Source organism: Desmodus rotundus, chromosome 4 (genome assembly GCF_022682495.2).
Source record: "Desmodus rotundus isolate HL8 chromosome 4, HLdesRot8A.1, whole genome shotgun sequence".
NCBI classification, from domain to species: Eukaryota; Metazoa; Chordata; class Mammalia; order Chiroptera; family Phyllostomidae; genus Desmodus; species Desmodus rotundus.
Window position 1 is genome coordinate 53,416,659 of NC_071390.1, and position 26,726 is coordinate 53,443,384.

Here is a 26,726-nt window from a genome sequence, read left to right on the forward strand (position 1 = left end):
TTCACCTACTATGTACCCTTTAGTAGGCTTCTGTAGACTCTTGAAGCCTTGGGAAATTGAGCTTAAAAATCCTTGCCCTGGGGGGAGAGCCTCTCACCTCTGGTGTTTCTTTTCCTGACCTTGCTCTTGCATTGCATCAGTAGGAGAGGGGCTTCTGTGTTCTGCAGCTCCCACACTGCCTGCACCACAGAGTGTCAAACCAATAATGTTCCCTTAAGGGCTGGGATGGCGCCTGGCCTAAAAGCCTTTATAGACCTAGAATCTCCACTCACCACAAAGGGGTTTAGGGTAGAGTCCAAATACAAGGTCAGAGCCCTTGACATTCAGGCAGTAATCATCCAGGCAATCCTCTTTTCCTCTTGCTTATGACTGTTGTAATTGAAAGGGTCAAAGGTAGTCTGAAAGTGAGGGAAACAAAAACAGAAAGGTCAGGGGCATGGAAATTCTGTACATCAGAGGTTTATGTGGCCACAGAGCAATTGAGAATTAAGGTTGGTAATAGAATTTCCCTGCTTTTATTGGTTCTGTGAGGGCAAGCGCTTGGAGTACCAATTATATTCTACTTGGCATACTTGGGTGCTGAGTAAATATTAGTAACTTATTGAATAGTGCATGCATTTCAAATGTCATGTAAATCTCTGTAAATGCAGACTATTGTCAGAGGTGGTGTTGGTATTATTGAGAAAGTGAGTAAGATATGACTTTTCTAGCTAATAATGTCCACCTACCTATGTCTCAACTCTTCATTCTATTGTACTTCCCTGTGTGGATCTAATTACAATCAAGTTGCCCAGGTCTCCTCTGAGCAGTTAATGGAGCTTTTCTCTTGGTGGAATTGGTAATGAGAACGTCTGCATTCACATCATGCCTAGGTGGGCTTGTAGCCACCACATCTAGGTTAAAACAAATGCCTTGGGGCAACCAAGGAGGCCAGCTGTATGATTCTAACTATGTGACATGCTGGAAAAGGCAAAACCTGTGGACACAGTAAAGAAATAATCAGTGGTTGCCAGGGGTTAGAGAGGGAGAGGGAGAAGTAAGTAGGTAGAGCACTGGGGTTTTTTAGGGCAGTGACAATACTCTGTATGATAAAATACCATAATGGTAGATATATGTCATCATAAATTTGTCCAAACCCATAGAATGAACAATACCAAGAGAGAACCCTGGTGTAAACTGTGGGCTTTGGGTGATAATGGTGTGTCAGTGTAGGTTCATCAGTCCTTACAGAGGTACCACTGGTGGTGGGTGGCGACAGTGGGGGAAGGGGGCATATGGAAAATTTCTGTACCTTTCTCTCAATTTTGCTGTGAACCTCTCTTAAAAAATAAAGAAAAAAGAGAAACCATTACAGATTTGTGACACTTGAATATGAGTGGATTTAAAATTTTTATTTTTCCAAATCTAGAGTAAGGTTTATATTATTTCCTAATATCGTGACATGCTTGGCAAAGAGAATAGTTTATAAATCCTAAACAGACTTAGTGTGACCATGTGTTGAATTTCCAGCTGTGTTGAATCAGACTTTGATCCCTTTTAAGAAGATAAATGCCATATCTACAGTTTCTAATGGTAGGGGTGGAGGAGAGACTTTGAAATGAAATCTTAAAAAGCCAAGTCCCTGTCCAGATAAGAAATTAAAGACCCTGGGGAAGACAGTTTCATTTCATTATCTTTCCCCCCCACCCCGGCCCTCCAAAAAGAACAAATGAGATGTTATTGTTAAATGCAGTACACAGGGCTTAGATTTGTTTCCTTCCACTAGAAGAATCACTTTCTTTAATCAGCACTCTTATAAATGGCACACCTGCCTAATTAGAACAAGTTCTAGACTATAGGATACAATGTGAGCATTTTAATTAGCTCCACACAATTGATAACTGTTGTGGCTGATGTTCTCAGAAAGTCTTCCTTCTCTTTCCTTTGTGGCTGAGCTTTTTTTATTTTATACTCTGAACCAGCCTTTGATTGTGGGAATTTCCTAGTATGTGGTCATTGATACTGTTTTTGTTTCTCAGTGATTTTTTAAGTGAAAAAAGAAGTGATGTGTTTATTGATATGGGTAGGGATGCTTTTAAATATTTTTATTTTATTAGATTTAATTTACTTGTTGTCACTCTTAAAATATGGAGATCCCTCTTCACTGTGACAGGAGGTAAAATACAGCAGCCACATTCAAGATCTCCATACATTAGCAATAGTAAATCCTTTTGCCCAGAGTAATACAGAAACTCAATTCAGAGCCAGTGGGAATGATGTAGTGCTCCCTCACAGAACCAATTACCCACAGAGAAGTATAATGAGCAGGGAAGGTGATACAATAAAAATCTATATGGCGAGAGTAAAATTATTGTAAAATTGTTGCCTGTGAAAAGCCTTATAATAAGTATATCTCCAATTATCTTCTGGAAAAAATTATTCAGGCATCTATTTAGGTCAGAATTCATGACAGAATTGTAAGAATAGCCTTCGAATAAAACAAAAGCATACTGAGTGTAGAGAAAATGGCGATGGGCATGTTGTAAACAGTCCTGTTGTGCCGGAAGGACCTGGAGTAGCCCTGGGTGCTGCTGCGAGGGCTGCTGGTCACCAAACCCCCCTGTGGAGGAATGACTGCACTGACCACACTTACAGCACGTGCCAAAGGGAACAAGAGAACACTCTGAAAAAAACAAGACTATTCAGATCATCACAGGAAGTCTCTACTTTTAGAGTTAGTGCATTTCCAAAGACTGCATCTCAGCGGATTGCTATAGAGGAAAATCCTGTGTGTATGATCTCTGTCCTAATTAGGAATGTGCTTGATCTGTTCAGACAGACATCAGTTGAATAAGTGGGTTAAGTGGCAAGAAATGAAGTCTAGTTCTTTATTAGATAAGTGTCAAGTGTAGTGCTGAAGTGGCAAACACACACACAGTGTTACCCTGAAAACACCACCAGCAGTTTCAGCCTCTGTTGTCCCAGCGCTAGCAGTTGTGCAGTTCGAGGAAGGTAATTCATTACTGATAACAAAGCACCAAAATTTGTAAGATGCTTTTTAAAAAATAGATTTAAGAGATTCATGCTTTTGTTATAATTGCGTTACTCTCACTACAGCGTATTTATCTTCCTTGGCTGCTTTTATTTTTTATTTTTTTACTTGTATTCTTTCTTGAGAGGGAAAGAAAGGGGTCACAATTAGGGACTGCTGCTAGGCGTGGCCCCAAATCTCATTTTACATGCAGCCTAAAGTGACTATTACTGAGCAAGCCCTAATAGTTAATATTTGTGGTAGTAGTGGTGAGATAATTTTCCTCCCAGCTGCTTTCAGATTTTTAATTCTGTCTTGTTAGAGCATACCCAGGGAAGTGCAATTATGTCCGAACATAAGTGTCACTCATTATAAATAGTCAGAGTAGAATAAAGGTCTTCAGATTAGATAGCCATGGAACCATAGCGATGGAACGCCCCGGCCATCACTGGTTGCTTCACATGTCACGCTGCAGTCATTAAGGATACTTAAAGTAAAGAAAGTAGCCCTATTTTGGGACCTGTTGAACCAGAGGAACCAGTTCCTAACCCAAAAGCAGTTTGTTCATTTGTTCATTCATTGTTTCAACAAACGTACTTTGAGGCTGCAAGCTGCAGCAATGAGCAAAGTCTCTGCCCTTCTGACGGAGCTTTTGTAGTTTAGTTAAGTGAAATAAAATAGAGAAATAACTGATACATAATTTGTCAGATGGTAGTGACTGCAGTGCAGAAAAACAAAGTAAGACCTGGAGGATCCAGAGTGGTGCTGGTTGAGTGCAATCTCAGAGAGAATGGTAAGGATTGCCTCTCTGATAAGGTGCTATCTGAATCAAGCTCCAAACGAAATGAGGGACCACCACGGGGAAAGTGAAAGAGCAAAGGGCTTGGAGTCAGCAGGCTGGGGTCCCTCTGTCTTCATCGTTACGTGACCCTATGGAGGATTTAACTTACCTGTAAAATGGAGACACAACCACCAGCCCTGTCTCGCAGGGTTTGTGTTTAGCACAAGCAAGACACTTGAGGAAAGCATTTCAGTAAATGGCACAGCATTACTTAAACTTCAAATTTCAGTGCAGAATGATAAAGGGGGGTACAAATTAAAGAGGCTATACAGAAGACTCTTAAAACAGCTCTTTCAAACAACCTCTTTTGGAATCATTGAATTGAGTTGTCTGAGGTCAAGTGTAGAGAACATTCTATACTTGTTTGATACTTGGGTGTAAAGGATTTATATTCCTCTTTGTTCATTTTGTGGTGGTATTATTCATTTACGATTTTATATTTGTGCTTTTCTTTCCTTGACACCTTTTTCTTTTACATTGAGCTTTCCTTTTATTAAATCAGTTACAGGCCTCTTGATTCTCGTTGAGGCATTTTCTACCCTGTTCCTGTACTCCCTGATTAATTCACTAAAAGGAAAAAACCCTTTAAGATTAGTATTTATTATGGGAGCTCACAGAATCAAAGTCTTTTATGGAGTAATTCTAAACTCCAGAACAATTCATTTGTGTTGATCTTTATTTATTAAGGACTTGAAGTGGCTTATTTGCTCTTTTTGTTTTTATAGCCAAAGTGAATATTGCAATAATTGTAACAATATTTGGATAGAACTTTATAGTTTACAAAGTACTTCACACACACGTTTGAACTTTAGCAGCCCTGGAGCTAAACAACCATGGACATTATTGTGCCCTTTTACAAATGAGGAAATCTAGGTCTTTCCATGATACAAGTAGGAATAGGTGAATGAAAAATGCTGAATTATTTTTAACACTTGCAAATACTAAAATGGTATTTTTATAAGTAGATTCGAGACAGTCATGGTGACTCAAGATGAATCCATAGGGCGACACCCCTGATCATTGTGAGTGGAGGCCACGGAAACAACACCCCTTCTCTGTGTCCTCGTCAGAAAGAGAATGTGAGCCTGGACTCCCCTGGCTCTGATCGAGTGCGTGGGCTTTCACTATTTTTGTCCAGTTACTTTGACTAGCAAGACTAACAAACAGGTTGTTTCCTTCATGGCACAAACAAAAGTAACCATAAGCAAATACATAACTTCTTAAAAATGCATTGTCTTGTATTTAAAGACTGCTTCTTAAGAAGAAGCTATTTTATTTTGAGGTTGAGGGTCCTGAAGACTCTTTAAAATGTCCTTTTAAGTATAATAGAATCAATAAAAAATTACAGATGAGATGGGAAAGGCCTTAGAGATTAGCCAGCCACGAAACCATTAAAATATTTAATCTGGAAAGGATCTTTGAAGGGTCCCAGGTCCCCAATTTGTGTGAGCCTCCTTTGCTGTGGCATCCTCACCATCCTGGAGGGGCCATTCAGCCTCTCCATGGTCTTCTGATTATTGGAGCCTCCAGGTGCCTCAGGAATAATTTATTCCAGAAAGACTGTGTGATTCCACTTATATGAGGTGCCTGTAGGAGTCAAACCTGGAGACAGAACGTATAAGGGTAGTTGCCTGGGACTTGGGGAAGGGGAAATGGGGAGTTAGTGTTTAATGGGGACAGAGTGTCAGTTTGGGAAGGTGAAAAAGTACTGGAGATGGATGGTGCTGAGAGTTGATAATAATTGTGCAATAATATGAATAGGCTTAATGCCACTGAGCTGTCTCCTGAAAAGTGGTTGAAGTGGTAAATTTTATGTTACGTATGTTTGGCTGAAATTTTTGGAATGAAATAAATAAATACATTAATAAAGGAGACAGGGAAAAAACAATCCATTCTATTGCTGGACAGCTCCATTGAAAAGTTTAACTCACTAAAATAACCTCAGTTGGTCTTGTTTTGTGCTCTGGAACCATGGAGCACAATTCTGACCCTTTCCCCTGAGTGAGGACACCCAGCTGGTCCCCTCCCAACGGTCTCTCCAAGGCTGACTAGTCCCAGTTCCCTCACTAGGTCAAGCAATTTTGTTTACTTTTACAATTTATTTGTAAATTATCATGATCAAGATAAGGACTATTCATTATGATTGCCTGATAAGCCTTGCTTACTCACTCTGTCTCCCTTTTAATTTATTTGTTGATGAAACTGGGTCATTTCCCTGAAGAGTTTTGGTTCTTGTATCCCCTGCTATAAACTGGATCGACACCTTTCTCTGTCCTCTGTATTACTTGTGACTTGGTAATTGGATTGATTATTTTATAAATGCTTGTAATCCAACTACACAATAATTTATTCTAGATTTATTTTTTATTTTTGACAATGGAAGGGGTAGGCTTTCTTCCTCAATGTTTTGTTTGGAAAGTTGCAAACATTGAGAGAATGGAAAAAATGATACAGTGAAGATACCCAAGTACCCTTTACATAGACGCACTAACCATTAACATTTGCCATATTTGCTTTCTCTGTCCTTCTCTGCACACACTCACACACACACAAATACAGATAGTGTTTTTTTCCCCCCTGCATCATTTGAACTTCAGTTATAGACATCATGGCACTTAACTTTAAAATATTTCCACACTCAACTCCTCTAAGAATGCTTGCTATAGGACATTCTCCTGTATAATCACAATTGTGTTCACTCAAAAAAATTATATCTAGTTTATATATTGTTTACTATTAGTACATATTTCCATAATTATCTAAATAATATTCTTTATACCTGTGGGTATTTTTAAAATTCAGAATAAAAATAAATAAATAAATAAAAATCAGAATCCAAGCAAGAATCATGAATTGTATTTGTTTTTGTTTAAGATTTTATTTATTTATTTTTAGACAGAGGGGAAGGGAGGGAGACAGAGAGGGAGAGAAACATCAATGTGTGGTTGCCTCTTGCACGCCCCACCCTGGGGAACCTGGCCCGCAACCCAGGCATGTGCCCTGACTGGGAATCGAACCAGTGGCCCTTTGGTTTGCATCTGACGCTCAATCCACTGAGCCACACCAGCTGGGGCTGTATTTGGTTTTCATGCCACTTTAGTCACCTGAATTTGTTCTGTGCTTTTTTGGGTCTTATCTGACACTGACATTTTTGCAGAGTCCTGGCCTGCTGTTTTACAGGATGTCCCTAGATTTGGAATTGCCTGATTGCTTCCCTATGATTAGATTCGAGGTAGATATTTCCAAGAGGAACACTGCATAGCAGTGCTGAGGCCTTCAGTGTAATGCTCTGGAGGCGCATGGTGTCCGTCTGTCCCACATTGGTGATGGGTTTGATAACTCGGTTAAAGTGATGTCTACCAGATTTCTTCACTGTAAAGGTACCTTTTCTCTATTGTAATAATCTATTGCATATTAATAGATGCTTTTTAAATAGTTTTAAAAGCTTATGCCATTGGTAATAGGAGAAATTAAATGGAAAAGATTATGAGTATATTAGTGAAGTTATTGCCACTGATAGAGAGATACTTTTTAAATATTTTCCTGAGAGGAGACAAGGGTGGTGGCGGGTAGAACAGGTGAGGAAATGGCCTTTAGAGAGGGCTGACTTGTGTTTAAATCCCAACTCCGCAGATGAACCTGTGCAACTTTAGAAAAGTTACTTAACTTCCCAGATCCGCAATTTTTTGACTAAAATGAGTGCAGTAACATACATTCCTGGCAGGGTTGTTAAAATGATTAAACGAGATAGTGTATGAGTGGCCTCTAACCTTGAAGCGACCCCATGACCATATCATTGGAGAGAAGCAGGACATGCTTCCTAAGCAGTCCGCAGAGTTTAAATCTGCTCATGGGTGCTCATTCTCGAAATTAGCTTGAAATATTCAGGCATGTTGACAGGCAAATGTGATCAACAGGTTAGGTGACTTTGTGACATTTCAAAGGAAGGAGTTGGGAGATATTTACAGGCTTCTTAAATACGATTTGTCTGAAGTGGACTTGCGCAGAATCGAGCTGCCATGAATTGAAACCTGTTTCTGACTGCAGTCCATTTTAATCTGTTGCCAGGGATGATTTTCGAAAGTTTATATGTGGTCTGATTGAGAATAGTGAATCAATAATTCTGTGGCCCATTTACATGCATTACTGTAAAAGTTTCATTTCGTACAAGTGACAATTTTTTTTAAAGTTAATTGACTTGGCTGTACTGAGGTTAGCAGAAAAAGTGCTTTGAATTATCAATAATTCAGCAGGGCAGGCATTTCTGTATAATGCAGTGGTTTTATAGAATATTGTGAGATAGTTATCCCTAAAATAAATGGTGGTGAGCATTCATCAGCGTGGTGGGGTTCACTTGAATGCAGCGTAGAGTGATAGCATCTATGCTTTCTGTTATTGGGCAGAGTATGGGACATCAGTCTTTCTGGTCTTGAACTACTAGCAACCTTTGTCCTTTGTGTTACCTTTAGTTAAAAACGAAAAATGAGCATGAATGCTGGCTGATGGCCATGTCTTTCTTACAGCTAAAAATTCATCTGGGAAAGACAAATGGGATTGCAGGTTTGGATTTGTTTCATTGCATGAATGATATGTGACATTTTGTAAATTATTTATCCCTGCAAGGATGGCAGCGATGGCTTGAGCATTGTTATATCAAATGAAAGCAGGAATCCCATTAGTACAAGGACCTGGTTTTAGCTAGAATCTATCAGGGGAATGTTGTCATTTTAAAACCAGATTGTTCTTTTAATTGCTATTTAAAGGAACAAAAGTGTTCCCAAGGTACTGCAGTTGAGCAGTTGCAAGTAGTAACTATGGATCCATAATTACGCAGTGCTGATTATCTGGCATTTAAAAAATTGTGGCTGGAGTCAGTGACCAATTTGTTATAGCTTGTCTTTTTTGGTTCTTCTAGTACAAAGTGTTTTATACTCTGTTTTTTAACTGGGGCCTCAAAAAGACATTTGCATAGCTACCTCAGAAAGTAAAAAGCCTGTGCATATTAAAAGAGCACACTACACTGCAAATAAGGGCAAGATAATGAACACATATTGTAAGATGAAATTAACAGTCATATTCAACAATTTTGCAAATGCTTGGTCATAAGATAGATTCTGGTTTTTGATGGCATGTTGTCACAGCTAACCAAGACATTTGTTGGAATCATAACGATTTGAAATATCTTTGAGATGAGGGTTTTTTTTTTGTTAAACTAACATATGTTTCTTTCATTTATTCAGTTAGCCAATACATTTTGTGTGCCTACTATGCATCAAGCAATGTATTAGGCATTTGGGATAGAACAGCTGAAAAAATGATGTTTATTCCTTGCTGATGTATATTTAGAAAGACCTAGCAAAATCTTGTTTTAGGTTTACATTAAAAAAATTTCTGATTATACTAAGTTTTCTTGCTTTGAATTTTTGATTCATGAGATTCACATATAAATACATTATAGTTGCATTCAGATGGCTGGCAGACAACATGTGTGAAGGCTTGGAATATGCAAAAAATTTTAGTTTTCATACAGTTTTGGTTGTTCAAAATAAATGTGACCAGATCTGTAGGCATAGTCAGCTATTCGTATGGATGCGAATACTAGTTGCTGGTCGTCATAAGTAACAGTGGAGACACAGAATGCATGCAGATTTAGACGTCGTTCAAAGCAATTTCCTTGGAGTTAAAAGGTGCAGGGGGTTAGGCAAATGTTTTGTTATTCTTTTATTAAAGTGGGAGTGTCAAAGACCGAGAGAGTTTATGTCCTGTGTGTGGCATCATGTGGCTTACTTTTGAATATCTTGGTGCCAGGAAGGCCTTGTTAATGATCTTTTGATCTTTTCAAGTGATCCTACAGAATTTTTAAATTCTTGCTTAGTTCTAATTCCGTTATTATGTCATCTCAAAATACCAATACTTTTTTTTGATAATTTTGATAAAGTTCAGCTAAACAATCTGACCTAAAAAGATGATATACATAATCTAGAATACTGAATACACAGATGAATCAATTATTTAAGCAAATAGATTATGGGAACGATATGAGATTTCAGGTGAATCCTTAATGTTCATTAATGGAAAGTTATACTATATATAGATTTTATTGATTTAACAAAAATTACTTCTGAACCTCATTATTATACTTAAAAACATTATTCAGGTAATAAATACTTTAGTATTAAATAATTTAAGAGATTTTTTATTAGCAGAAAATGTTGATTTGAATACCTTACTCAGCAGTTTTTCTTTGTTAAAGAAATAGGTAAGAAGCTTTTGACTTCAATGTTTTGTTTTTAATTTTGAAATGGAAAACTAACAATATTTTTTCATTTTAATTGTCATAGCCCCGTGCTGATCCCATTCCAATATGTAGCTTCTGTTTGGGGACTAAAGAATCAAATCGTGAAAAGAAACCGGAAGAACTCCTTTCTTGTGCAGACTGTGGCAGTAGTGGTGAGTTGGTGTTTTTCGTGTTTGTACAGTGGCTCCCCATTAGAGCTACCTGCTCTTTCTCTGTCGGAACTGTGTTTGTTCTTTCAAGCAATCATTTGGTAATAGCATACCTTTTAAATTTTTAAAAGTAAGTGCAGAAAGGGAGAAAGAAGTATATTAGCACTGACATGAAGGTATATATGTTTATATAATACTTTATATTAATATTTATAATTAAGCTTTGATTTCATACCAGCATTGGTAATTCAATGTGGACTATTCTCCTTTGCAGGCAGATTCAGTAAGGAGAAGTCTAAGTTTTCAAGCTGGACCCAACTAGAATCACGTGTTTTCTATAACCTGAAGTCTCAATTAAGAGATATTTGAGTTGGAAAATATAGTGTTTCAGGTCATGACACCTACTGGTGAAATATAATATTACATCACAGCTCTGTGTGACTCTAAATGAAAGGGACAGTCTTCTGGAAACTGCAATGATAAAATCAAGAAATCATCAGGCATGAAGGAAATTCAGATTGCGTAGAATTAGATAGGAAGAGTGGTTTGTGTAGAGGGTGATATTGAAATCAAGGAATGCTGGGTAGGGACCCTGGACCCCTGGTAAATTGCAGTACCCCCAGATGCTTTCAAGGTAGCTGTCACTTCTGCCTGTTTCTCAACATGACATTTTAAGACCACACCTCCAGCTTTATAATGGAAATTAAAGGTCAGATTGCTTACAGTAAAAGAATTTGTCTTACCAGGCCAGTCTTCCTCTTCTTAAGCAGGTGATAGTTGTGTAGCTGAGATGTGTATATGGTTATATGTTATGTATCTGTGTATGCACATATGTACATACTTATTTTTTTTAAGATTTTATTTATTTATCTTTTAGAGAGAGGGGAAGGGAAGGAGAGAGGGAGAGAAACATCAATGTGTGGTTACCTCTCTGAGTCCCCTACTGGAGACCTGGCCCTCAACCCAGGCATATGCCCTGACTGAGAATCGAACTGGCGACCCTTTGGTTCGCAGCCTTCTCTCAATCCACTGAGCTACACCAGCCAGGGCACATACTTAAATACACATATATCAACAGATTGAGTGGCATTTATTGGGTTTTTAAAGTTAATCTTTGTGTGTTAATCTGTAAATTTTCCTCCTTTCAGCTTACTGAAACTTTTCCCCTCAAAGTGTTGTTTTAGAATTCACCACCAACTACTAGTTCTATAGTGGTAGTTATCTTTAAAAACACTTAACAAACCTGCAAAACATCGAGGAAATCAGTGTTGTCTAGTGGTTTAGAGCAAACTGGAGAGCCAGCAACAGCCCATCTCCTCTACCTTGAGTTAATTCATTAACCATTCTGAGCCTCAGTTTTTTCATTAGAAAATTAGCACCTAACCCTCTTGGGCTTTGTGGGAGTTAAATGCGAGGGCATGGGATCTGCAGCAACTTTGGTAAGTGTAGTATAAATGCTAGCCAATTATTTGGCATGTTTTGATATTTTGTCCTTAGTTGCTGCAGATGGTTTAAAATCTTATCGCCACTTTTGACAGCTGCTCGCTGCTTGAGTGGAGAAAATGCCTCACGCTGGGGCATGGCAGTGTTGTGTAATGACTCCTCTTCCTCTTAGGAAGGTTTGACTGGATGGGCTATATGTGATTCCGCAACTCTCTGGACCTGACTCAAAGGCAAGAGCCTTGGAAATAAGACATTTCAAACTCTGCTTGAGAAATGCATTCTGACAGTCTTTTTGATGGGCTTTACAGATTCATTAAAATTCTTTTACCTGCCCCTGTTATCATGGGTAGTGACAAAAGGGCAGGGAAACATTATCTGTATGTTCAGTTTAATAAATTTCAACCCTACAATCTCCCTCTTTTATCCTGGTGAGGTAGTGCCTCACTCATCAGTTCTGACTCTGTAGTTATCTTTTGGGTTTTCTCACGAGACTCATTCTGAGTGAATTATTCTTTTGTTTAACTGCCTGATCAATTCAGTGGTGTTCACTTGTCTAGGGTCTACCCTTTGTGGTTTTTAAGGTGGTACTTTAAATACACCCTTCACTGTTGTATTTCATGAGTATGCATCTGGGTGCTTAGACAGGTTAAAGACGCTCTTAAGTGTGGGAAGAAAAGTTCCTTTTATATATTTCCTTACCTCTGGTGATACACTTACTTGAGTTGATAAGGAATTCGAGATCATTATCTTCTAGATCATAACTTCAAGGCCTCCTTCACAGGGTATAAAGGTGTAATTCTAAACAGGTAGATCTTAGATTTTCTGATGTAATCAATCTCCCTTCGTCTTTCCCAGGTTTGAAGACCTGCCAAAGGAGAGGCTTGATCTCCCTTATACTTAGAGGTCACTGAAATTTTTTCCCCCGTAAAGCTTCTTACTTTTCTAGGGTTGTAGGTGTAGTGTTATGTTTTCTCTTTTCAAAAATACTCTCTTGTTTTCTTTTTTAACAAATGGAGAAGAAAGGACTGAGGATACTGTCTAGAAGCCGTACATAGCTAGAGTCATTTTGTAAGTCAGTTTTTTCCCCTCCCATCAGGTAGAAAGAGCCAGAGGCTTCAGAGCTGAGGTATAGGTCACGGCAGAAATTCAAGCCCTGGGGTCATCATCTTCCTTTGTTTGGGATAAAGGATGGCTCAGAGTGCTTCTCTGGACTCTGCAATGGTATCCGGCTCTCCTGTTGAGGTTCATTTAATCTTCCCTCGAGTGCTGTGCCAGTCTGGATTTAGCTACGTTAGTCAAAAAAACCATTGTTCCTAATTCCGGGACATGCGCTGTAGACATTTACTTCTCTGGTAGATCAGATGTGAGTGGACGTTGTTATTTGGTGGTTTTTAAATAGAAGGATCAAAATAAAATATGGTTCTTCTTAGAGAGCTTAGGGAGAACCTTGTAGTTATAATGCTCTGTTGTGACCTCTTGATTATTACAGGAAAAAGGAATAAGGTGGCTTGCATGGCTCAACAGTGCCCTCTAATAATGGTGGGAGCCCATTGTCACGGTGCAGTCCAGAATCTCAAATGGGAGTTACAGATTGGTTTGTACCCCTAGTTGGTCTTATGGAAATGGCCACTGTCTCATACTCAGAAGAGTCTATTGGTTCTAGGATTGAATTGAGACCGTTTGTAGTGATCAAAGAAATCCCTACTATAAGAGTTTATGTGAAAAAAATACCCATAGCAGTATAAAACCAAGAAACGGAAATAAAGATGGCAGCCCATAAGAAGGATTATTCTTAAATGTGTTTCCCATATGTGCCTGTCGGTGTTTAGCCGCCTCTATCTGAAGTACCATTTGTATGATGTCATATTTAGACTCTGCTTGGATTTCATAGGCATGAGTAATAAATGGTTCCTTCTGCTTACATCATAAAGACAATTAGAAATTTTTTTTATTTTTAAGGTGGCTCAGTGCCACAAATCAGCAGTTTTCTTTAACTATGTGTGTGTGTGTGTTGTTCCTAAAAGTTCTTTTGAAACAATGATTCAAGTTTAGAGGTATTAAAAATATCAGGTGAGGTGCATGGTGCAAGGAGCCCCAAATGTGGTGTTTCATTTCTCTTCTGCTTGCCAGCTGTGTAACTGTGGCTTTCCGTATCTGTAAAATGCAGAGGGTAACATCTGTGCCCTGTATCCACAAGCCTGTTGTCAGGATCCAGTGAGATAATGACATGAAGATTATCAGTAACTATAAACCATTCCACAAATGCGAAGGATTATTCTAACTACTGATATGAATGTGGGAAGCATCAAATAGTCTTCTGGTCTGTGGGAATGTTGGGACTGGAAAGTGATTTTACTTGACTTTCATGGATCAGCCTACTTTGAAATTAACACTGTTATATTCTCTTTGCCTCATTAAGACCAAATTATCTTTAATTAGCTTCACATAAGTATTAGATATTATACCAAATGAAATTTTGTGTCTGCTGCTCAGATTGCTGGGTGGTTAAATCTTACTTACAGATGAGTTGTATGCTTGTGTGTTTTCAAATTAGCAAATCTAAGATAAGTGTACAGTTCAAAATTACAGCATCATTCTAAGTGGAAGTTCATTGAAACTGGAGACAAAGAAAGGCTACTGTGATGTAGCCGGGAGAGTAAGAAAAATCACCTTCGTACATTAAAGTGGTCAAGTATCGGTCCACCCTGAGGACACCTGAAATCTCTCTGGCTTTGTTGCCTCCGTGTAGCAAAATCTAAAGGTCACTGTTTAGTCTTTGTCAAATATCTAATGGACATCTTTCAGTTCACACCAAATACTCCTCTCAGCCATGTTTGACCTGTCGAGAGTCTTTTTCTTTGAAGTGTTTTTTTCCTCTGGCTTCTGTAATACCATATTCTCTGTGTTCTCTCTCTACAATTCCTTCCACACTTTTGTTAGCTCCTTGGCCTTTCCCCATCCCCTCAATGTTTCTTTAGACTTCTGACCACGTTTTTTACTTTGCTTCATAGCTTCTCACCTCCAGACCCTTATATGTAAATGCCTCCGTAGCTTCTCCATTTGGATGCCCCATAGGCTCCTCGAAGTTAACGACCAAACAGCAATCTCAGCACACATACAACATCTTGCTTCTCCTCAGGGATTTACCATTTTAGCCAATGGTATACGTCAGCCGGAAATTTGGAGCCATGCTTTATTTTATTCTTTCATACCAAAAATCCATTGAGTTTTGTGTACTAATATGTATGCTACATCTTCAGTATACCCACACACTCCCACCAGATCAACTCAGATCTGCTATTATAACAACCTAAATCTGCAGCCTTAGTTACCTTTTAAAATTGTAAATGTAGTCACAGAATTTTTTAGTGACTACCAATTACCCTTAGGGGAAAAAAATCCAAGATTTTAAAATATCTCCCCCCAAAACTCTTCTGGATTGTGCTTTTAAATGTATTCCGCATCACTGTCACCTGTTATGTGTACTAGTTATATTGGACCTCTTTCCTCTCCTTGAATGTAACATGTTCTCCTCTCCCTCTGCACATGCTAGCTTCTCCCACCCTGCCCCACCGCTGGTCCCATCCAAGCTCACTCATCCTTTGGGTCTCTTCTTTAGGAAGGCCTTTGTCTAACCTCCTGCTAGATTCTTGCATACCTTTGAACCATCCTGTTGTCATGTGTTAATCCTAATTCTTGCTTAATTCTTCTCTGGTCTTTTTTGTTAGATTACATGGTCTGAAACATGTGTTCTTTTTTTCACTGTGTCTCAAATGGACAGGTGGTCAGTCAGATAGCTGGTTCAAGAGACCCAGTGTTTGAGTTTTGTTAGTTTTCTATTGCTGCTATAGGGAATTCCCACAGACTTGTTGACAGAATTCAGTTCCTTGTGTTTGTAGGACTGAAATTTGCACCACCACCCTTTTTTTTTTTTTGGCCAGTTGTCAGTAAATGACATTCCTGCTCCTAGAGACCACCCATATGCCTTGCCCTTTCCCCCAACCCTCTTCCATCTTCAAAGCTATCGAAGTTTTAGTGGAGTCCTTCTCCCACTTTGAACCCCTCCTCTTCCCATCTCATTAACCCAGCTGGGAAAGATTCTCTGCTTTTAAATACTTGTGATCCAGTGATCCGAACCAGATAATCCAGGATAATCTCCCTATCTCAAGGCCTGTACCTTAGTCCCGTCTGCAAAGTCCCTCTTGCCACATCAGGTGCTGTATATGAGTCACTGCGATTATGGCACAGGCATAATCGGGGCCAGTACTCTGTCTGCATCAGGATCCATGTTTCCTCCTCCCACAGTACTTCCTCCAGAAACCATTTCTACTGGTTTGTGGTTTCATTGTCAGGAAGTTATTTAATTTTAAGCAGTATTCCTTTGGTTTTGCTACATACAACTATTAAAAGCTTACTATGTTTGTAATAAGAATGAATGAATGACTGAATAAATATATACATTATGGTCTCAAATCTGATAAATTGCAAATCACAACAGTAAACCAATCTCCAGAAAGACACCATTATGACTTGTGTCAGCAGAGAGAACCTGAATTTTAAAGGAAATTGTTGAGCAGAATGACTAAATCAAAGCTGGGGAATTACATTATCAATTGCATTGTTGTGCTACATTTAATTACTAGAGATTGTGTATTAGTATAACAAGACTCTGGTATTTTAAAGTTAGCCATCAGAAAATAAAATGGAAGTATTTCTTCATCCCTCAGCATCTCTTACAGAATCATACAAATTTAGAGCTGTCAGGGATCTATGGCCAATTCTCTTGAACTAAATAAAGGTAAGATTACTGCCTAAAGGAAAGACAGGCTGAAGATTTTAGAATTTGATAGTGTAGCTTAAGTGGTAGTGGTTGAGATATAATATTGCTTGAAGTGAGTGAAATAAGAGGAAGAATATTCTGTACTCTTGATTGAAAGTGGCCGAAATCCATTAATTTTTAAAATACATAATTATCAAAAAGTATTTTTCATAGGAATCTGTGAGAATAGTAAGCTATAAAATGACGTGAATTACTTTAGTTCCTGAATATTAAGCTACAAAGTACAAAAGCAGATTTTAATGTAGAGAAAAATTTAGGGCATGAAATTGAGGTCATATGTTCTAGTGATGTATGACTTACAGGAAGTAATAAAAGGGGGAAAAAAGAAGTAAATGGTATACTTTTAGCTGATGGGACCCATTTTAAGGGTGGAATTTAAATTGCTGTTCTTTAAAACCTGAGTTTTTACCCCCCTCACTATATAAGGGGGGAGAAAACCTTGATCAAAGTAGACCTCTTCCGTCCTCCTTCAGAGTATACTTCTTAAAGTCGACAAGCAAGTTGTCTTTGTTTGCTGTTCCTGAGCAGAAAGAGGTGATTGATACCATTTTTATATATTTAAACTACTCCCCCGCATTTATTTGAATGAGAGAAGCCCTTGTAAAAGAATGGTGTCATAGGTTAAATGCATCTGCCTGGGTGTCTCTCCTGCCTGAAGTCATACTCCTATGACAACATTTTATTTGCTCAACATCTTAAATACAGATGTTTAGAATTAAAAAAAAAAAGCCTCAGGAATAGTATGCTTTTATTAACAGTATTGATGATTGATTTTGAATGTCTTTACTTCAAAAAGCTAAATCTCCTGGTGGGTGGAATTTTATGAAGCACCTGTTAAGCTTTAGGGAGGAGGACCTTTTTGGCAGCAACCCAAAGTATATATTTAAACAATGAGCCTGCCAAAGTCAGGAAATTATAAAACAGTTTTGAAATTGCAGAATCTGCTTTTTTTTTTTTTTTATTACCCCTCAGGTTTCTTTTGCAGCTTGGTTATAAGTTCTTTCACATGGGATTTACCAGTGTTCTTACTATTTTAAGACCAGATTTAGAAAAATAAAATTAAGTTTGGATATGTCAGGTTTACATGATGAAAGACCATCAGATTTTAAACTGAATTGCCTTCTCAAAAATATAGGCTCACACTCCCCAAACCTTTTGGAGGAATTTATTGTTTATTATCGAGTGTAGCCTGTCTGGCTTCCTTGAAAGGTGCTGCCCCTCGGGGTCTCGGGTTTTCCTCTGTGCAGGGAGAGCTGCCAGATGGAAAGTGTGCCCAAAACAGTATGGAAAAGCTGAACACTCATAAAAATGGGGGAAACCTGCTGAGGGTATGCTTCTTGGTGTATTCAATTTGACCCGGATCTTTCAACATCTTAACTTTCAAATTCAAATTCACTATTTCTGTTCCTACTTATAGAATTTAAATTAACAGACTAGGGTCAAGATGGCAACAGTATCTTCTTTGTATATTCCAGCAATGGGATATTCTTTGTATGCTATTGGATTTTTTTTTTTTTTTTGGCACTTGTAGTTATGTTAAGCAGCCCCAATTTTTTATTTAGCAAACACTTAGGTTTTATGATTCTATCACACACAGAGAGCAGGCATTACTTTAACTTTGGTCCTCCCCTCACAGTATGGCAGACCAGAAAATGTGGGGTAAATGGTGGCTGTTGATGATTCTGAGGACAGGAGACTACCCAGAGGTACAGGAGGGAGAACACAATCTAAGCATATGTTATCTTCAAGTTCTCCAAGACTTGAGATTGGAATTGGTATAAGTTACCAATTTCTCTTAGGGGAGACATTTGTACAGTCACTGTTACATACAGAAAACGGCAGAAAGGAAAGTATAATTTGGATTCTGTTTTTGTATTTTCAAGTTCTTAAGGTTTTGGGCTGGTATTATCCCTATCTATTAAATATTAGGGAATGAGAGTTTAGAAATATATAAGGCACCATTTCCATAAAGCAATTTGCTTTTCACGCTTATAGGACACCCATCCTGTTTGAAATTTTGTCCCGAACTAACAACAAATGTAAAGGCCTTAAGGTGGCAGTGCATCGAATGCAAGACGTGCAGTGCGTGCAGAATCCAAGGCAAAAATGCAGTAAGTACAGCTCTCCGTGTTCCTGCAAGTAAATTGTTAGCTTCCAGTGTTAAGGTTTTTACTTTCTATAGATTGTTGCTGTAGTCTTTTGAACTTTTAAATGTACAGATGCCAAATTTCAACATTAATCGTAGCGCTCCTTTGTTATATTTTATTACTGTTAATTGGATAATATAAGAATTTGTGGCCTATTACAGTCGATTTCGGTCTCAATTAGTCTCTAATATGTTACATTACAGGATAATATGCTTTTCTGTGACTCCTGTGATAGAGGATTCCATATGGAGTGCTGTGACCCCCCACTTTCCAGAATGCCAAAAGGTGAATTTTTAAACCATATTTAAAATGTGCTTTATTACATACTTGTTAGCTTTGTCCTGCTGTTCTGACAGCTCAGAGGTATGCTGGTTCCTTAAGCACTTTTGCATCTCTCCCACCTTCTTTGTACTTACGGATTTGGCACAGGTTATGACCAGAGGAATGTAAAAGTGTTTAGTTCGAAGGTAACATATATAATAGAGACTCTAATTCAGATACAGGGATAAAAAGACCATTCCTGTCCTGAAACTATTTCTTTATTAGAGTAAGTTTAGATTAGGTAGGTCAAAAGTTTCAAAAACTCCCCATATTATTGGTACTGTGTTCAGAGGTAAGACATTACCTGTTTTCAGTGATGGAGCAGGAGCTGTCACCATTTTCTTGACCCTTAGTTGCTAGTTTGAACCCGAGCATCTGAACTATCTTATATGAATATATCTGTACAAGATAAGGTGTTTTTTTGGTTTTGGGGTTTTTTTTGGGGGGGCGGGGGGTTGGTCTCTATTGTGTAAGTAAGCCTAGCTCAGTCTCATTTTCCTCATTTTGTTTATTTATATATAAAAGCATATATATTTTTTAAAGATTTTATTTATTTATTTTTAGAGAGAGGGGGAAGGAGGGAGAAAGAGAGGGAGAGAAACATCGATTGGTTGCCTCTCTCATGCACCTCCACCAGGGACCAGGCCTACAACCTGGGCATGTGCCCTAACCGGGAATCGAACCAGTGACCTTCGCTCTGTGGAACGACACCCAACTGACCGCCATAGCAATCAGGGCTCATTTTGTAATATATTAAACATTAAAAATAACTTTGCCTTCTTACTAAAAAGTTTGTACATTTTCATTGTGAAGGATTTAGAAAACACAAATTGACAAAAAGGAGTAAAAAAGAACAATCAATTAGAAATTCCTTCTGTGCCCCCACATGCCCTTTTAAAAAGAAATAGAACATTCTATGTATGTTTTCGTAACTTCCAGCATTTCCACATGTTTGTATGTATGTTTAGGAATGTTCTCCTAAATGTAGTTTTTAATGAGTGTATAGAACTCCATCATATATAGAGCAGGGGTGACAGACCCCATGACTATGGGCCATAGATATGCTTTGTTGGCTATATATAAATATTTAAGACTTCTCCAAATGCATTACAGAGGAGCTGGTACGATATTTTTTAACTTTTGAATTTGAGTTCTTTAGATAAGTGTGCACGCTCCAATTCGCCCCATCTCACTACTCTTTGTTGTGTTACATTCTAGCTTGCTTTAGTCACACGTAGTAATACCTGGCTGGTTCCTGAACATACTTGATTTTGCAACCCCACGTATAAAAAAATCCATAACTTATTTAACCAATCCCCTATGGTGAGCATTACAAATGTTTTCAATTTTTCCATCCACAATTATTGCCTTAAGATAAATTCCTAGGGGAGGACTTGCTGGATCAAAGGCCATGTACATGAAAGGTTGTATCAGTGTTCAGACCGACCACCAGTGTATGAGAACACCTGCTTCCCTGTGTTAGGCCCAACATTCACCATTACTTTATTATATCGAGTCTAAGACGCACTTAAAAAAAAAACACTTCAACATCTTTGAAATCAGATGCATCTTTAAGTCAGTAGTGTCTTAACATTCAATGAAATTGTGTTCTTATTGAATATTTTAAATTACCAATTTGATAATAGAAAAAAGATGTCTGATAATTTTTTTCTTTAAGTAGTGAGATTGAACATTTTTTGTGTTTGATTAGTGGCTGTTTGTATACCATCTTTGTAAAGTGCCTGTTTTATCCATTAATTATTTTTCTGTTGGAGTTTTCACTTTTTCTTTTTATTTGCAGAAGCTCTTATATTTTTATTGCAGTTAAATCCATAATCTTTTTCTTTATGGCTTCAGTCTTAAATGTTAATAGTGCTTTAGATGATAGAAATATCCATGTATTTTTCCTGGTACTTACAATACTTAATTTTTTCAAGTTATAATATTTACTTGCCTAGAATTTTTTTTTTGTAAAGGTTAGGAAATAATATTTTTCCTACCAGATAGACCTACCAGCTGTTTGTTCCATTGCCATACTGAATCATTTTATCCATTTGCCTCTGATTTGAAATAAAACCTTTTTGAAACGCTAACCTTTCCTGTAGGCGTCAGTGTTCTGGTCTGTCAGTGACCTGTTGACTTCTTTCCCTCTGCCAGATGTATAGTTTTAATTATTATAACTCCATACCACTTAAAATGTTTAAGTTTTAATTTAAATATTTTATATGATAGTTTTTTTAGTATGGAAAAATTCCAGAAAGAGATGATAAGATAAATTTTTTTCAGATGTTCTAAAAACTGATTAACTTGAAAATGTCTTCCTCAAATCAGATCTATAGTATCTGACAGGATCGGTTTTCCATGTGTGTTTAGGTAGTGGAGGGAGGCTTTGTGGCATGTTGGGAAAGCCTTATGGAAAGGTTCTGAGACAGGGGCTGCCCTCTGTTCTCACCACCTTGATGGGGAAATTGACCTTTAATGATGGCTTCCTGAAGAGACTGACAGAAGGGAACCATGTACCTTTTGGAGTTACATTCTGTATAGAGGCATCCTCGGGCAGCTTTTATTTTCCAGCTATAGCTTATATTTCATACCTGTCCTAAAATGAAACATTAAAATATTTTTTCATATATGTATTAATTCAGGGATGTGGATTTGCCAAGTCTGCAGACCAAAGAAAAAGGGAAGAAAACTACTTCATGAGAAAGCTGCACAAATAAAACGACGATATGCAAAACCCATTGGACGACCGAAAAATAAATTAAAGCAACGATTGTTGTAGGTTGAGATTTTATCAAAAAGAATACTTTATGTTGTGCTTTAAAATATAGGTGATTATCACCCCCTTAGGTTCCATGAACTTTTTCCCATCATTTTTTACAAACTCAAGGGATGGGGAATATTTCTCCTTTTATGTATATAAGCTGTGGGAATTTGTTTGAAAATAACATTTTTAATTACAATTGGCATTTTGGGGTCTTCTGTTGGCAGTATCTGTGATGTGAAGTGACATTTTCAAGCTGCGGGATGGAAGCAGAATATAAGAACTTAAAACAGTCGTTCAGCTACTTTGTTACTGGCTGAGCATTACAGGAGCTTAAATACATGAATATTTATATGGGGATTTTAAAACAAGAGAGGGATTTGTCTAAGTGAATCTCTTTTGTTGCTCCAGATGATGTTTTTAAAAAATAGTTCTTTTTTCTGGTGCTAACTTAGTATTATAACTTTTAAAGGTCCCTTTTATGAAATACGACCTTCTGAGAAACCTGCAAATGACTGTCATCATGTTTGCCTCCAAAGAGTTAGGCAGGACCGTTTGGCATGTGCATATGTGTGCAGGCATACAGCGCCCACAAAAGCAACAGTGTGCTGTGGCCTGCAGGTCTGCCGTGATAGCCCCACTTCCACTAGCCTTTGCCACGTTGTTGTGCATGAAAGCCCAGTAGAACGTTAGCAGGAGTTACTTGGAAAGGTAGAGAAAAGATAAGAAGTGGATTCATGTGTTTTTATAGAGCAGAGGTATATTTTCTTTTAAATACATATTTTTTATTTTTCAATTACAGGTGACATACATTATTATATTAGTTCAAGGTGTGCACCCCAGTGATTAGACATTACATAACTTACTAAATGGTCATCCTGATAGATCTCACACCCAGCTGACACCATACATAGTTATTCGAAATATTACTGACTATATTCTTGCTATACTTTACATTCCCATGACTGTTCTGTAACAACCAATTTGTACCTTTTTTTAATCCCCACCTGAGGATATGTTTATTGTTTTTTTGGGGGGGGGGCTGGGGTGAGGAGCAGAGAGAGAAACATTGACGTGAGAGAAGCATTAATCAGTTGCCACTTGTACATGCCCTGACCAGAGATCAAACCCACAACCTAGATGTGTGCTCTGACTGGGGATCGAACTGGAAACCTTTTGGTGTACGGGATGATGCTTCAACCAACGGAGCCACCCAGCCAGGACCCAATTTGTACTTCATAATCCCTTTACCTTTTTCATCCATCCTCCCAACACCCTCCCTCCCACCCAGGGCTTTGACTATCAACATTAAGTAGGGTATTTAGAAATGGAATCAGAAGACCTGCATATCTGAAGCAGGTCTATCAATAAGACCATTGCCTGGCTCTTAAAGGGTCACTGTGATGTAAAAATGAATAGGTATTCTTCATATGCCCTGCACAAACACCAGATATCTTACTTGCTCACTCTTTTCTCCCCTAATTTTATCTGAAGCAATTCACTAAATAACCTGCTTTCAGAAAAACAGTATCTTCCTGCCTCTATATCATCCGAGAAATAGAAAATGTATGATCTTTTCTAGAGTTTTCTGTGAATCTTTATGAAAACCCTTTAACTGGTGATTTCATTTTTAAATGGAATTTTTGTTAATTTCTGGAGGCAAACATGAAATGTATTTATGAATAAAATCTTTCATATTAGTGTCATTTGAAGTAGAAATTATATGTTTTTGCATTCATCCTCTGTAAGCATTGTTCTTGAAATGGGACTGTATCCTTAGGGCCCAATTAAAAAGAACCAAATTGGGGTATAAACTTTCTAAACAAAGGACACAGCTGAAAATTGCATCTGGCACCAATCCTAACTTTTTGTTTGTCCAAAATTGTCCTTTGAGCTTAGGAATTTTTAAGACACTCTAGGGAGTATTCCTTTGTACATGCTGTATAAGTATATTATCCTTTCTGGGCAATCGATTTTAGATACAGTCCAAATGCCACGTTGTAATGTGAAACATATTAGCCTGGTTGAGATGTTTATAGGTGGCCCTCACCGTGACATTAGAGATCTTCAGCATTAACCTGATTTGGCTGAGTAGGCGGAGTCAGGCAAAAAGCTTCTGGTGGTTTAGCTGCCCCAGATAAGCCTGGTAGCTCATCCAGTTAGTTGATCTGCACCAGCCTCCCCTTCTGCTGACTGCTGAAATTGTTCATTAAATCTTTATGTACAAGATGACCCCAAAAATGTGCTCTTCAATTTGTAATTAATTAAGATATTTTTGTAATTTTATATCATATCATTTTCGGGCTTCCATTTCTTCATTATTAGCCTTCAGCTAAATTGATAATTTTTTGAAGTGCATTTTTGGGCCCTAGCACAGCCATAATTCACGTGCAGATGTTTCATTGTGTAAAATTCTGCTGCAAAATGGGTAGCTTTCCACTCTCTAGTCTGAGGTGAAGGCACACAGCTGCGTTGACTATAAGCAGCTGTGTTGGTGGCGTGACCTGCAGTCTCTGTGGACTGCACAGCTGTATAGGCAGAGCCAGCACCGAATGAGCTGAAATAGCAGTCAGAACGAGTGTATAACGATTCTGACGCCAAGTGTCTGATAATGACCATGGTAAATGTGCTGCTGCTTCACCAGACTTTCCATGTCATGTCTGACCTGCTGTAGCTTTTCTTTAATCATTTCTTCAGTTTTTTGCTATTGTTGTCCTTTTTTCAGCAATATTTTGTACTGTAATTAGTTGTCTTCTTTACTTAGAGAGTATTATTGGTTATCTTCTCATCCTAAGCATAAACTGCTGAGAGGAAGAGGGTATCTTTTAGTATTTTCTTTAAAAAACAAAAAAGACTACTAATTTATAGATATAACAAAATTCTATTTATATAAATTTTCCAGTTGAGTTAAAATTGCTTCTAACTAGAGATTCAATAAGATGATTCTTTTGCTTCTAGATAATACGACTTATTTTGTTTAATATTTTTAAAAAGACAAATCAGGAAATCATAATTACGATAACACCAGGGTAACATTCTTATTTAGTTATAATGAAAGCATTGGGTATTCTTTCAGTGTCTAAAAAAATTTTCTTACTTGTATCCATTGCCCTTGGGTACACATGGATTCTTCCAGTACCTGTTGGATGGGCCCTGGGAGGATAGTAACAGGCAAATGTAGTTGTTGCTGACTGTTGCAACAGAAAAACATCTAGGTGGAGGCACACGCATGAAGCCAGTTCTTAGGATTGCAATTCAGTTTCTTAAGCTTAAGCACATTAAATGCATCTACTTGCTATAAATTTGCTTTAGATATATAAAAACAGTTCTTAGGGTTGCAATTCAATTTCTTAAGTTTAAGCACATTGAATGCATCTAGTTGCTATAAATTTGTTTTAGATACCTTTATAATTCTATTCTTAAATGCTGATACTATTCTCTAAATTTTTGCCTAGGTCTGTAACCAGTGATGAAGGATCCATGAATGCATTCACAGGAAGGGGGTCACCTGGTAGGGGTCAAAAGACTAAAGTCTGTACCACACCTTCATCTGGTCATGCTGCATCTGGGAAGGACTCAAGCAGCAGATTGGCTGTTACAGACCCCACTCGGCCTGGTGCCACCACCAAAATCACCACCACCTCCACCTACATTTCTGCCTCTACACTTAAAGTTAACAAGAAAACCAAAGGGCTCATTGATGGCCTTACTAAGTTTTTTACACCATCACCTGATGGTCGCAGATCACGAGGTGAAATAATAGACTTTTCAAAGCACTATCGTCCAAGGAAAAAGGTCTCTCAGAAACAGTCATGCACTTCTCATGTGTTGGCTACAGGTACCACACAAAAGCTAAAACCTCCACCTTCTTCACTTCCACCCCCAGCCCCCATCTCTGGTCAGAGCCCCAGTTCACAAAAGTCCAGCACTTCCACCTCTTCTACCTCCCCCCAGAGCTCTTCCAGCCAGTCCAGTGTGCCCTCCTTTAGCAGCCTTACCAGTAATAGCCAGTTGAAGGCACTCTTTGACGGACTTTCTCATATCTATACCACTCAGGGACAGTCTCGAAAAAAGGGACACCCAAGTTATGCACCGCCCAAACGTATGCGTCGTAAAACTGAATTATCTTCCACAGCAAAATCTAAAGCTCATTTCTTTGGAAAAAGAGATATTAGAAGTAGGTTTATTTCTCACTCCTCCTCCTCTAGCTGGGGGATGGCTAGAGGACGTATTTTTAAAGCAATTGCTCACTTCAAGCGAACAACTTTCCTTAAAAAGCACAGGATGCTAGGCAGATTAAAATATAAAGTGACCCCTCAGATGGGGACCCCCTCACCAGGGAAGGGGAGCTTGACAGACGGAAGGATTAAACCTGATCAGGATGATGGTAAGCAAAAGGTCAAAGCTCCAACCAAATCTGCGTCCCATCCCTTTCTCCCCAACCCCGAAAAAAATAAATAAATCAATACCTATTTTTCACATAGGTCTTAGCTATTTCTCTTGTTCTCACTTCACTTTCATACAGAAACAGTGAAACTTTGACCTTTTTCTAATGCTGACTAAACCTCCAAAATGTTGTTTTTTCCAACTAATACTCTCCCACCTCTTATTATTTATTTCCATTCGTAGCGACACTAGGACCCCCAGATGCCTCCATAGCGTTGCTTATGGCTTTGTAGTCCCGCATGAGTAGCCACTGTCACGCTCTGCCGTGTCCTTTCCCATGCCGCCTCTTCAGCCGCAGTGCTGTGTGGCCGTGCGCTGTCAGTGCCTCCGGCAGGGGGATCTCAGCTCCTCGGGCCCCTCTGCTCCATCGCTTTCTCATGACAAAGTTCATCCTGCTTCCTCTCAGCAAAGCCTGATCTGTGCTTCTGTGAGGTGTGCTTTTGGGTGTGAGTGTGTCTGTGTGTGTA

The 26,726-nt window shown here is 38.3% G+C and overlaps 1 protein-coding gene across 11 annotated transcripts in view; it reads left to right on the forward strand.

The window, feature by feature from the left end:
* KAT6B (lysine acetyltransferase 6B) overlaps positions 1-26,726 on the forward strand; it is a 182,622-nt gene that overhangs the window by 105,065 nt on the left and 50,831 nt on the right. For 5 of the 11 annotated variants that reach the window (XM_053922608.2, XM_053922604.2, XM_053922603.2 and 2 more), the window contains exons 4-8: positions 10,193-10,301; positions 18,577-18,692; positions 18,932-19,013; positions 21,695-21,827; positions 25,269-26,200. In XM_053922608.2, the coding sequence (XP_053778583.1) occupies positions 10,193-10,301; positions 18,577-18,692; positions 18,932-19,013; positions 21,695-21,827; positions 25,269-26,200 (1,372 nt within the window). The remainder of the gene's footprint in view (positions 1-10,192; positions 10,302-18,576; positions 18,693-18,931; positions 19,014-21,694; positions 21,828-25,268; positions 26,201-26,726) is intronic. The other 6 variants (XM_053922612.2, XM_053922610.2, XM_053922611.2 and 3 more) reach the window with 2 other exon arrangements.